General features: G+C 34.5%; 1 protein-coding gene across 11 annotated transcripts in view; it reads right to left on the bottom strand.

Moving 5' to 3' along the window:
* The window catches only part of ACAP2 (ArfGAP with coiled-coil, ankyrin repeat and PH domains 2), a 178,568-nt gene that overhangs the window by 87,678 nt on the left and 77,797 nt on the right, over positions 1-13,093 (bottom strand). For 6 of the 11 annotated variants that reach the window (XM_089910652.1, XM_089910659.1, XM_089910649.1 and 3 more), the window contains 3 exons: positions 11,175-11,232; positions 2,625-2,744; positions 1,772-1,825 (listed from right to left, as the gene is read on the bottom strand). In XM_089910652.1, coding sequence (XP_089766778.1) covers positions 1,772-1,825; positions 2,625-2,744; positions 11,175-11,232 — 232 coding nt within the window. The other 5 variants (XM_089910658.1, XM_089910655.1, XM_089910653.1 and 2 more) reach the window with 4 other exon arrangements.

The following is a 13,093-nucleotide window of genomic DNA, read 5'->3' as shown; positions in this document are numbered from 1 at the left end:
GAAGACATACAGATGGTCAAGAGGCACATGGAAAGATGCTCAACACTGCTAATTACTGTGAAATACAAATCAAAACTACAAATGAGGTATCACCTCACTGTGGTCAGAATGGGCACCATCAAAAAGTCTACAAATAATAAATGCTGGAGAGGGTGTGGAGAGAAAGAAACCCTCCTACACTGTTAGTGGGAATATAAATTGGTGCAGTCATTATCGAGAACAGTATGGAGTTTCCTTAAAAAACTAAAAATAGAGTTGCCATATGATCCAGCAATCCCCCTTCTGGGCATATTTCTGGAGAAAACTCTGATTTGAAAAGATACATGCACCCCAATGTTCATAGCAGCACTATTTACAATAGCCAAGACATGGAAGCAACCTAAATATCCATTAACAGAGAAATGAATAAAGAAGATGTGGGGTGTGTGTGTGTGTGCATGTGTGTATATATATATATGCACACACACACAACAGAATACTACTCAGCCACTAAAAAGAATGAAATAATGCCATTTGCAGCAACATGGATGGACCTAGAGATTATTAAGTGAAGTAAAACAGAGAAAGACAAATATCATAGGCTATCACTTATATGTGGAATCTAAAAAAATGATACAAATGAACTTATTAACAAAACAGAAATAGACTCACAGACACAGAACACAAACTTCTGGTTACCAAAGGGGATAGTGGGGGTGGGGAGAGGGAGGATAGCAGTTTGGGATTAACATAATACACTCTACTATATATAAAATAGGTAAACAATAAGGACCTACTGTATAGTGAAGAAAACTATACTATCTTGTAATAACCTATAATGGAAAGGAATCTGAAAAAGAATATATATATATGTATAACTGAATCACTCTGCTGTATACCTGAAACATAACATTGTAAATTAACTATACTTCAATAAAAAAAATTAAAACTTTTATGCATCAAATGACATTATCAAGAAAATAAAAAGACTACTTACAGAATGGGAAAAATTATTTATATATCATATATCTGATAAGCATGTAATATCCAGAATATATAAAGAATTCAATTTAAAAAAACTTTAAATGGGCAAAGGACTTAAGTGGACAACAATGGTAACAATGGCAGAAGAAAATACACAAATGGCCAATAAGCAGATGAAAAGATGCTCAACCAGATTGGTCATTAGGGAAATGCAAATCAAAACCACAATGAGGGACTTCCCTGGTAGTCCAGTGGCTAAGACTCCCCACTCCCAGTGCAGGGGGCCTGGGTTCAATCCCTGGTCAGGGAACTAGATCCCACACGCCACAACTAAAAGATCCCACATTATTTCAGTAAACTTTTACAAAACTTATAAAGGAATTTCACAACATTCCAAAAGTAATACATATCCCTCATTCTTGAAGATCTGTCCTCAAAGGGGATATATATATTCGTATCTTAAAAAGAAATAGCTAATTTTAGAATGATGACTTGTACATCTTTCTTCTTGAAATTACTTAAAAACTTATAAAGGCACACCTTAAAGGAAAAAAATTAACTTTTATGGGTGTGTACTTCATTGAAATTAAAGTTCACTATTATAGAATGGGAAATAATACACATCTATACTTTCTCCCTCTGTCTCTCCCTCACACACACAGAATTTTAGATCCACCCAACTAAAAATTTGTTGACAAATCAAAGTCATTCATTTTCCAACTTAAGTAATTTTATAAAATACTGCCACCAAAGAAAAGTACTAAAACATGAACATGGTCATAATAACACCTATTTACTAAACACTTACTGTGTGAAAATTTATCATTTCTTGAAGACTGTCAGAAAATTTGGTCAAACTTGTCTATGAGAAAGAAATCAAAAGAAAACCAAGTCATTTAAGAGTTACTAATATAGGCCACAAAAATGTTACTTCAGCGTTTCTGACAGAAAGATCAAGTTACACTGTAAACAGTAACATTTATTTCTCATTAGGACAATCTCACTACCTCTCAGGCATGCTCTGCAGAGAGGTCAAGTCTACATGTAGTAACATAAAACCCTAGAACAGTCAAAGAATTAGCCTGCCCTATCAATACTATTATACTAGCAAATTGAAATGGCCCATGTAAAACCTAAGGTAAAATTGAGTATATCAAGATTGTCCATTTAGGCATCTATGGATCACATAATCATCAAATTACAACCATTTCTGTACCAGTTATTATTCTTCATAAAAGAAATGTCATAATACCACATAGTATAGCAAGGGGTCTAAGCTAACACAGCATAGCTAGCTGACCAGAACTTTCCTATGCAGCCCACAAAATGTATAGTTAGATACTAGTCTTGGGTTAATGCTCTCTGCTTGCCCCGATAAACAGCTACTAATAAGCATGATCCTACTCTCACTGCTCAGGTCCCCTTGTAGATGCTTCAGTTCACCTAGCAGCAAGTATAGTAAACTTATATCCACAATGCAAATCAACCATCACCTTCTAACTGTCCTAGAAAACAGGATTATATCAGATAGCACCAACAGATGATAGCTTTTCCACTTCTAATTTTAAGGACCACTACTACTATTAATAAGGTAAATGGATGCATAATTCTCTTAACATCTTGTTTCATTTACCATTTTAACTAAATTTAATAATACTAACCTCAACTACAGCATCATTGCTAGAATACTGTGCCAGGTCTCGAATCCCATTCATGAACTGTTTATTTGCAACACAAAAGGCTTTTCCAGTATCAATCATTGCAATACATAGCTTCACAAGCTGAAAAAGAAAAACATCATATCATTGAAAATAATTTTACAAATTACTTAATCAAACAAGTGCTAGCATTAACCACATGAGTTAGCCTAGTTAAGACAAATTATAGTTCATCAATAAACCCAAAATAGACTAAATGAAAATTGCTTTTTTTCCTTTGGCTTAAAAAGTAAATTCATAAGAGAACTGTACCAAAAAAAGTTGACCTTTCAGGATGCAGAGGCTGTCTGATAACAACAACAACCAATCATTTTATCAAGTTAAATTCAATCCCATAAATTAACCCCATAAAAATGTATTAAGCACCCCTTGGAAGGAAGGAAAGGAAACTTCAGGCAGAGCAAGCAGTATGATAAAAGATTTTTTAAAAACACAACTATGGTATGGTGGAGGAAAGGGAAGTAAACTGGTATGGTGGGTTAGTCATGCTGGTCATTTTAATATCAGACTATCAAAGCAGAATTGCTTAATCAACCATATTTTTCTAATGCCTACCATCTAGGCATTGTGCTAAATCTTAGAACAGAGCTTCTCTCTCTCTTCTCCTGTCCCCTCCTTTATTCTTTCTTTTTTTCATCTTTCTCTTTTTCCCTTTCATTCCATTTCTCTCTTTTTTTTTTTTCTATCCCTTCCTTGTTTCTTTCTTCAGTTCACTCAGATACAGAACATTTTCTTTAAGTAAACAAAAACTTGGGTGAAAATCTAATATGAAAAAAGATAAAAGTGGAGCTGCTCTAGATGAAGGAAGGGTAATGAGAGGGTGGGAAGAGGGGCCACCAAGAAGAGGATAAAGAGCTCAGGAAAACTTTAGAAGACAGCTCAAGGATCTCAGGAGTGTAATTTAAAACTGTTACCCTGGGACCCGGAGGAACAGAAGTGAAAAACATAATCTCTGTTCTAATTCTAACCATTCAAAAAGCAGATAAATTCTATTTAGCACAAGTACAACTGCTATGCTCATCAAAATCATGCAAGAGGTAACAAAGGAGGAATGTGTAATGAGGGCTATGGGGATCAAGGAAGGGTTCCTGGAAAAGGTAACACTTGAGAAAAGCCCTGAACACCAACAGGAATTAGCCAATCAGATAAGGGTAATAAGAAGACACTTCTCTAGGAAAAGCATATTCTAAGGCCCTGAAGCTTAGACGGCAGGGCAAACCAGGGGCACTAAGTAGCTTAGCACAGTGTGAAAATGTATACAAGGGCCCGATCAGGAATAGCCTTGTGTGCAAAGCTAAGGTGTTCACATTTTATACGAAAGGAAATGGAAAACAATAAAGACATCGAATGGGTGAGTTGACCAGAGTTCCATTTTAGAATGATGACCTAAAAGAAGAAAAAGTAAGATACGGAAGTGGAAAGAATAAAGGTAAGGAGATTAGACCAAAAACTAAGAGAGCCTGAATTAAGGCAGTAAGCAGGGAGAGAAGAGAGGAGACAAATTTAGAAATTAGTTGAGTACCGAAGTACAATTATGCAGATCGTGTCCTACCAAAGGGAAAAACAGGGGATGAAATCCAGCCTGAGCTCTGCTTGCTGAGGGCTATATCTGCTACAAGATGCTAATTTGCACAAAGACACTATACTGTCCAGCAAAGACTTGTTTTAACAGCATTGGGCCTGTGAGGTAGGCCTGAGGTAGATGGGTCTGTGAAATAAGCCAAGTGGAAAGTCTATCAAACCCAAGTGAAAATAGATATTTAAAGCTCAAAAAAGAGAAGTGTACTGTAGATACACACACAGGAGTCAGCAGCAAATAAAGTATCAGTGCTACAATGCTACAGCCTAGATAAAAAGTAGGGGTCACAGTGTGTACAGTGAGGACCCCACAAAGGAGACTAAAAAGGAAAAGGGAAAGGTAGGAGGAAAAGCAACAGATTAATTTCATCAAAGTCAAGAAAGAACAAAGTATCAAAAGATGGATGATGAATAGGTTGAAAATCCATAAAGGTCAAGTTTTAAAAACTCTTAAAAAAACTTTGTTGAGTTTGGTGACAGTCACCAGCATCCCTAGCAAGAATAGTTTTAAGAGAAACTGGGGGGCTGTAGCCAGATTACAGTGAGTTATGAACTGCAGATGAAGAAGACATAATGAGAGGTCAATTCTTCGCCAATATATATTCTATAGAATATCCCAGGGGAACATTCAATACCAAAATAAGGATTCTGTGATCAAGTAAGTCTGGGAAACTCATTTTGTCAAGTTAAACAGATTTCTTTATTACTAAATTTGTAAGAGCTTTTGATATATTAATGTGTATTATGAATCCTAGAAAGGAAGTATGTAATAGGTAGCATTTCTCAAAATTATCTGACATTGACTGAATTCTCTTTAGAGGAAGCATCCTCATAGGACCAATGTTCCACAAAACCCACTATGAGAAATGCTGGCAGAGACTAGTCCTTCAAACGGTTTGCTATTTCAAAAAAAAAAAAAAAGGTATCTTAACAACCAAAAAAACTAATTCTAAAATTCATATGAGTAACCAACATGCAAGAAGAGCATCAAAAAAAATTGAAAGAGTAATGAGGTGGGGACATTAGCCCCATATTAAAATATACAGGTGCAGTAATTAAAAGTCTGGTAATGGATGTGAACAGACAAATTGGTTAATGGAAGAGAATACAGAGTGAAGAAGCAGATACACACTCCAGCCAGGGGGGTAAAAAATTATCCAATAAATGACACAAGGACACTGGATAGCCATCTAAAGCCATCTAAAAAAAGAAACTAAGTTGTATTCCAAACCCCCAAATTAATTTCAGATGGAATAAATATTTAAACATAAAACATTAAATCAGAAAACCAAGAGAAAACAGGAAGTGGTATTTTTTATAATCTCAAAGTAGGAAAAGTCTTTCTGAAAAGGATGCAAAACTCAAAAGCCATAGAAGAAACTAATCAATTCAAATACATAACAATAAAACATTTAGATAAGGGAAAAAAAAAACTTAGTCAAAAGACAAATGACAATACTGGAAAACAGTATTAGCAACAAATCACAAGGGACTAATTTCCCTACTACAAGAAGCGTATACAACTCATTTTTGAAAATCCAACCAGCCACTAGAAAAACAATGGCTGACAGACATGTACAGGTAGCTCCCAGAAAAGAAAATTCAAATATACCTATGTCCATGAAAAGAAACTCAACCTCACTCATAATAAAAGAAAGGTAAATTACTATTTTTTATAGAAGAGCAAAGGTCAAAAAATGTGATAACACGCTGTTTTAGAGAAGGTAGGTATGGGGAAATAGGCACTCTCGCACACTGCTGGTGGGAATGTAAACTGGTACAATTTCTATGAAAGGCAACTAAGCAAGAGCTATAAAAATTTTAAACATACATGCCCTCTAATGTAGTAATTTCACTTTTAGAAATGTATCATACAGATATATTTGCACAATTAGATACAATCAGCCATTAAAAAGAATGCGGCAGCTCTGTAATTAATAATAAGGAACAAAATCTAAATTATATATTTTAAGAAAGCAAAATTAGAACAACGCTAATATCTTTGTTGGAGTGGGGAGAGAAGAGTACAAATACATATAATCTTTCACATGCTTAAGAGATTTCTGGAAGACCACACAAGAAACTAGGTCAGTGTACTCCTCTGGGATACAGATTAGATGATGACTAATTTTTCACTAGGTACACTTTTGTACCTTTGAATTTTGTACCACATGTGTGATATTGCTTACTCAACAAATTAAATAATTCAAAAATGATTAAATTGAAAGTTTCCATAAAAACAGAAACAAACAGACAGGTTGGTAGTAGAACATTATGGTTAAAAACAGGTTTATAGGCTCAGTTGGCTTAGGTTCAAATTCTGCCGCCAAACTTAATGCTCTAAGTGATTCGGAGAGACCTCAACCTCAAGAAGCTTCAGGTTCTTCTGTATGACACAATGACAATGGTATCAAACCATAGAGGGTTACTATAAGAGTTAAGATAATGCACTTAAAGATCTTAGCACAAACTGTTACTGGCACATGGTAATACTTGATAAAGATTTGCAATTCCTGGTCAGAGGTGAGATTTTCCTCTTGTTTTGTTTTGTTTTGATTCAAGAGAAACAAACGTTTTTGTTTACTTAAAATAATGAGGTGGTAGAGATGGAAAAGGAGAGAGATGGCTAAAGCAAAGTCCTGAGAAGTTACAGTTTGGAATTACATAGGAAAGGGGATATTTTTATCACTCAAATGGGAAAAAAAAAATGGAATAAGGACAGATTCTGTTAAGTTTCTAGATTAAAAGCAAGAAATAAAGGTGTTCCCACCAAAAGGAAGTAAGAGACAAGTTCCTCTACTAAGAATGAAGAGCAAGGTGGTGAATCTTGAGAAAACAGTGAAATATAAGAGATGCTAAAGATAGTAAGATAACCTGATTGTCAGAAAAATTGCTTTGCATCATGAATCCCAGGTATGTGTAGCTCCACCAATTAGTTTCACCAAACAGTTGCGTAACTTCTCCTGTAGGGCTTTATAGCCCAGATAAGGGACAGAAGATATAGATGGTTAGACAAATATAGTCAGAATTCTGCAGAGTAGGTGTTATGGAAAGGAAATGAAGGTCTCCATAAGAGAAATAATGATGTGATAAGTTAAGAGTAGACTGGAAGGGTTCACAGCAGTATTATACATAATAGTCAAAAAGTGGAAACAACCCAAATGTCCATCAACTGATGAATGGATAAACAACATATGGTATATCCATACAATGGCATATTATTCAGCCATAAAAAGGGAAATACTGGCGATGCTACAACATAGACGGATGAACTTTAAAAACATTATGCTAAGTGAAAGAAGCCAGTCACAAAAGGTCAAATACTGTATGATTCCATTTATATGAAATGTCCAGAACAGGCAAATCCACAGAGACAGCAAGTAAATTAGTGGTTGCCAGAGGATGTAGGGAGAGGGAAATTGGAATTGACTACTAACAGGTACAGAGTTTCTTATCAGGGTAATGGAATTAAGTAGTATATTCACATTGTGAATATGCTAAAAACCACTGAGTTGTACACTTTAAAATGGTGGGTTTTATGTTAGGTGAATTTTATCTCAATTAAAAAAATTATTTTAAAAAATATATAGTGAATAAAAAAGGGATCTGAAACACTGGAAGCGGATAGACTGAAAGACTAGAGATTTAGATAAGCTTGAAAAACAGAAGCAGGAGGAGTCCAAGATGAGAACTGGAAAGACTGGAGACTCACATCAGAAAGTAAGATATCAATGAGCATTCCACAGTTTCAGAGATTACGACTCTGAGCAACAAGACACAGCATATGGCCAGGAAAACAGGTATCAGAATTAGAATAAAGGTCACTATCGCAGGCGTTGGAGGGAAGATGAAATTGTCATATAGCTGAAGCACATATACACTGCAGCTACTCAGGTGGAAGGATTGACTGGGTGATAGACAGATAGATACTTTGCCAGCTGTCAAAGTCCTTATTAGATGACAGTGATGACAGCTATACTAAATAACATAAGCCTACAAAGAGGGAAGATTTTTACCTAAGAGTAAAATGAGGGCTTTTTCCCTGTTAAAGACAATCTGTCTTCAAGGAGATCTAAGAGTCTGTTGAAAAGACACCACCATCATTAACATTTATTTAGAACTTGTCATGTGTCAAAGCACTTAACATGTATTAACACATCTCATTCACATAATAACCTTATAATAGATACTCTTATTTTCCCCATTTTGGAGATGAAGAAACTGAGACATAGGAAGGTTTAGGAACTTGCCCAAGGCCATACAGCTTAGTAAGTGGTAAAGCCTTGCTCCAGGCTTTGTGCTCTTAATTACTAGACTATGCTACAAACCAAAAATTACAATAATATTATAATAATTTAAATGGCAATACAATTTTAAAATGTAAAAATGCAAGAAATAATGCAATACCTGAAAAAGAACCTAAGTTTGGTAGTACCTGAGCTGTGATTTAAAGGGTATCTGCTTAACAAACAAGGAAAAAGCATTCCAGTGAGAAGATGCAATAGATACAGAAATTATATCTAGATGGCCACTATGATGCTCTGTGTATTGCCAATGCCAGAACACCTGGCAGAATGAATAAATAATTGGACCTAGTCGAATAATGCCATCCATTCATGGAGCATTACTCATCAGAAAGAGTGTAACTATTGGTGGCATACATTATAAGCAAAATAAATATAAGCTAGGTCATCAAGCTAGCTAAACCTGTTGCTGCCATGATTTGCAATATTACAGGTACAACTGGTCCTGCACAAAGTTATGAAATCGGTAAACTAGTTTTAGGCAACCCCTCCCCTCCACAAGTCCTTCAATGCCACCTCCTTCAATAACAACCATTTCTTGCTCCTCACAGGCTCTCTTCTTTAATTGTAACTCCTCATAATTCTAAAGTAAAAATGATCAGTAATAGCTTAAGAATTTGGGAAAGGGACATTGTATAAGGGATCAAGATCTTAAACTAGAGAAATATAAAAGTAACTATGGAAATTCTATTTGGGTGGAAGATGATATTTTAAAAGATGCCAAAGCTTCCACGATAACCTGAGTAGCCCTTTGGGTAATATGGACTCTAGAAAGGATTTAGGGTTCTTAGTACTGAATGCCAATACTGCGACAACTTGGTTTAGATTTGAATCTTTTGGTTTTAAGATTCTACCAGTCTCTCAACTGCAACCAAATGATATAAGGGGGCGGGGGGAGATAGCTGCTCATAAAAGCAAATCATTAACAAAAATACTGTAAGAGGATTCTGTTTAGGTACTTTAAATTTTGAGGTCCCCCCGACACAAGTGTTTTGTTTGATTTAGATGCAGTTCTGCCCAAAGAGAATAGATATCCTTATTGTACTACTCTGTGATTCTTTGGAAAGCCTTCTCCTTCTATATACTCTCTTATAAACCTACCAGAAAATCAAAACTACATCTTCTGCTGCCTACCTTAAGGGTTTAAAAACTTTGTTTCACAGAGTCCTTAAAAATAAATGTAATACCTCAGGGGAAAATAATAATAATAACAACAACAACGATCCCATATACATAATTTTAAATAGAAAATAAAGTTCTTGAAAATAATATCCTTACAAAAAATTCTAACATTAGTTTTTAAAAACACTTGCCTGGAAGCTTGCTAGTGCTCCTCAGAAAATTTCCAAGTGGCATGTGCTCCCTCAACATGGATCCAGGAGTACAGTGGTACACAAGAAGAGCACTGAACTAAGAATAAAACAGATGGATTCTAACCCTGGTTCTGCCTTTTCTAACTCTGTGATTTGAAGCAAGTCCTCTTCACTTTCTGGGCTGTGGGACCCTCATCTATAAAATGGAAATAATCCACTTGTCCTACCCACCTCACACGATTATTGTAAAAATCCAAAAACATACTGTATATCAAAGTGCTTTGAAAACTACTAAACATTTTCTAAAATTATTTTGTTTTACATATGTAACTAATAACTACTGCTTTATATAGTTTCTATACTATTTACATTATATACATATATTTCATGATTTCAAAACATTTGAAAACCATCAGTCTAGTTAATATATATTATATCCTTGTTATTCAAAATGCAGTCTATGGAACAACAGCATTGGTATCACCTAAAATCTGGTTAGAAACACAGACTCTCAGATACCAAGACTTATTGAATCTAGATCCATATTTTCACCAGAACCCCACATATTCCTATGCACAGTAAGGTTTGAGAAGCACTGCTTTACATAATAATTCCATTTATAATAATAATTACATAAATAGGAAATTATTTTCAGAGAAGGTATTCAAATATACACATTTACCTCCAAAAATTTTAACAATGAACAACGGTTACTTAAGATCAGAAGCCATGTCTTACTCATTCTCATATTTCACTGTTATACAGCAGATAACATTTCTTGGGTAGAGGCCAAAAAAAAAAAAAAAAAGATTATCAATAATTAATACAGAAGATAGGAATCAATCTACATTTACCCTTGCATAGAATATGACCATTTAATATCAATTATTAAATACATATTCAACATTTCTGGCATTAGCTTTAAAAAATGGAAGGAGTATTTAAAATTTTATATTTGAACATGGCCTCACCCAAATGTATAAACAAGAGTGGTTAGGTTACATATGATATCCATTAAGCATCAAAAAAGACTGCAATCTTTTTGATGGAGAAGGAAACAACCGTCCAACAATATAAAAGATGCCTAGTCAGACATGGTTCAGATTCTTGCTCTGGCACTTAGATTAAATTTTCAACAAACTACTTAATGTCTCTAGCCTCAACTTCTTCATAATATTGGGATAATATTAGCATTTACCCTCATGGAGATAAAAGTCACTTGAACCATCTAGTGTTACAGGAACAAATCATTATGCAAAACAAGAATTAATGTTTTAAAAAGTTAAAGTAAAATTTACCTTATCAAGTTTCAGTTCCAATTCTGCCACATCTCCTTCTACTTCTTCCAAAGCAGCCCTAGAAAAATTAAACATAAAGTAAGTTACTTTGTGTTTAAACATATACTTTACTCTTGAAAAATAACTCCAAGTAAAAAAATAGATATGAATGCTAAAAAATTACACTTCACATAAAGTAATAACTCCCTTAGAACAAAGTATGAATACTTCATAACCATGTATTACAACACATAATACAATTATTGTTTAAGGTAATGAGAGAACACATTAGGCTAATTTACTGAACGCATTCATGTTATTCAAATTAATAACACTAATTAGAACTATTAAGCATATGTTTTTAAAAACAAGTAAGAAATTTTGAAAGTTGAGCCTTACAAAGACTTATATTTCTATTCAACAAAGCACATGTAACCAAACAGCAAAGCATCCTTGGTAACCAAAAATAAAGGCTTTTACTTTTAGAAACAGTTCAGAAAGATGTTATGACCCTTGTTTAAGACCGCGTTTTGTTTCCTATGTATTTTTAAAGAAATCAGCAGATTCTCTTCCTTGTCAGGGGAATGATAAAATTCTAACACTAAGTAGTACTTGATATGCCCTATAGGGCAACATTCCAAAATTGGAAATTTGGAACAAAACAGCAGCAACTAAAACTTTTTAAGGATGACAATATTTTATACTTAGGAGTAAAAAATGTTATTCATCTACTTTAAGCCATCTATCTATCCATTTTAAGATAACTACTTGATAAACTAGCAACTTTGCAATACCTGTTTTTTGAATCAACCGAAATTTGTTTCAATTGGATAACAGTGGGGGACTAGCCACCCAAAAAGCTAGTTTGAACTCTGGGCAAGAATTCTCAGTTAGACACTGTTAAGAAGAGAAAAATAGCTAAGATATAAGCTCTATTCCCAAAACTACCCACAGAACCTCTGTGTGACCTCTTGAATACCATTTTTATCAGCTTGTGGTTCTACTTCTCTACCTGGTAACATTTATTGAAAAAAATTTTTAATCTCCAAAATGAGAAAATTATGTAACCATAAATTATTCAGCAAAGAAATGCCGATTCCACAAAATGAGATACTCTAGCACAGTTAAGAAAACAAGAGGTGCTATACTTCCAGAAAACAAGAGGTGCTATACTTCCACAGCATAGAAAGAGAAATGCTTCTCCCCTAACTAAAAGTTTGTCATTTTCTTCAGCAGTGTTTTCAAAGAACACATTGTTCCCTTAGCCTAGAAAACATTTCCCCTTCACATTAATCCTCATTCTCTTCACCTGCCTCTATGTTACTCATCATTTAAAACTTAATTCACAAAAGAAAACAAATATATTAGTACAAGGATATCTACTTTTTGTAAATAGGTTTAAAACCTACATGTCCAGCAATGAGAAATAATGTAAATAAATGATGGTACTCCATCCTATTATGTGAAGCAGCAGGTTTTTAAATGAGATTAATCTGTCTCTACTGAGATGGAAACATATACATTACAGACCATCACAAGGGAGGAAAAGCAAGTTACAAAATTACATATAGTGTGAGCCCAGTTTTTTTGGGGGGGGTAGAGTGGGGAGCCTATTCGTATATGCATAAGAAAAAATCTGGAAGCATATTTACCAATCTGCTAACTATAACTTTGAAGAATGAGGATCAGAGGGCAGAAAGTGAAAATAAGGATTTACACTTCTTACGATTTATACTTCTAGATTGTTTTAATATTTTCAATGACTATGTGTTTTTAAATAATTTTTAAAGCTAATAAAGGGGGAAAAGAAATAAGTTCAGACATCACCTTCCTAGGAAGTGGGTCCTCTTAGAAGCTCTATCCCTGTCCACTTCTCTCACTATTACGAGCTCCTGGTAGCAGTACAGAGACTCAAAATGTTTGCCGAGTCAAGAAAGAAA

This window comes from Delphinapterus leucas, chromosome 4 (assembly GCF_059928025.1).
Source record: "Delphinapterus leucas isolate spDelLeu-1000000601 "Yukka" chromosome 4, BTC_Dleu_Yukka2, whole genome shotgun sequence".
Classification (NCBI taxonomy): domain Eukaryota; kingdom Metazoa; phylum Chordata; class Mammalia; order Artiodactyla; family Monodontidae; genus Delphinapterus; species Delphinapterus leucas.
This window is presented reverse-complemented; position numbering and strand designations above follow the sequence as displayed.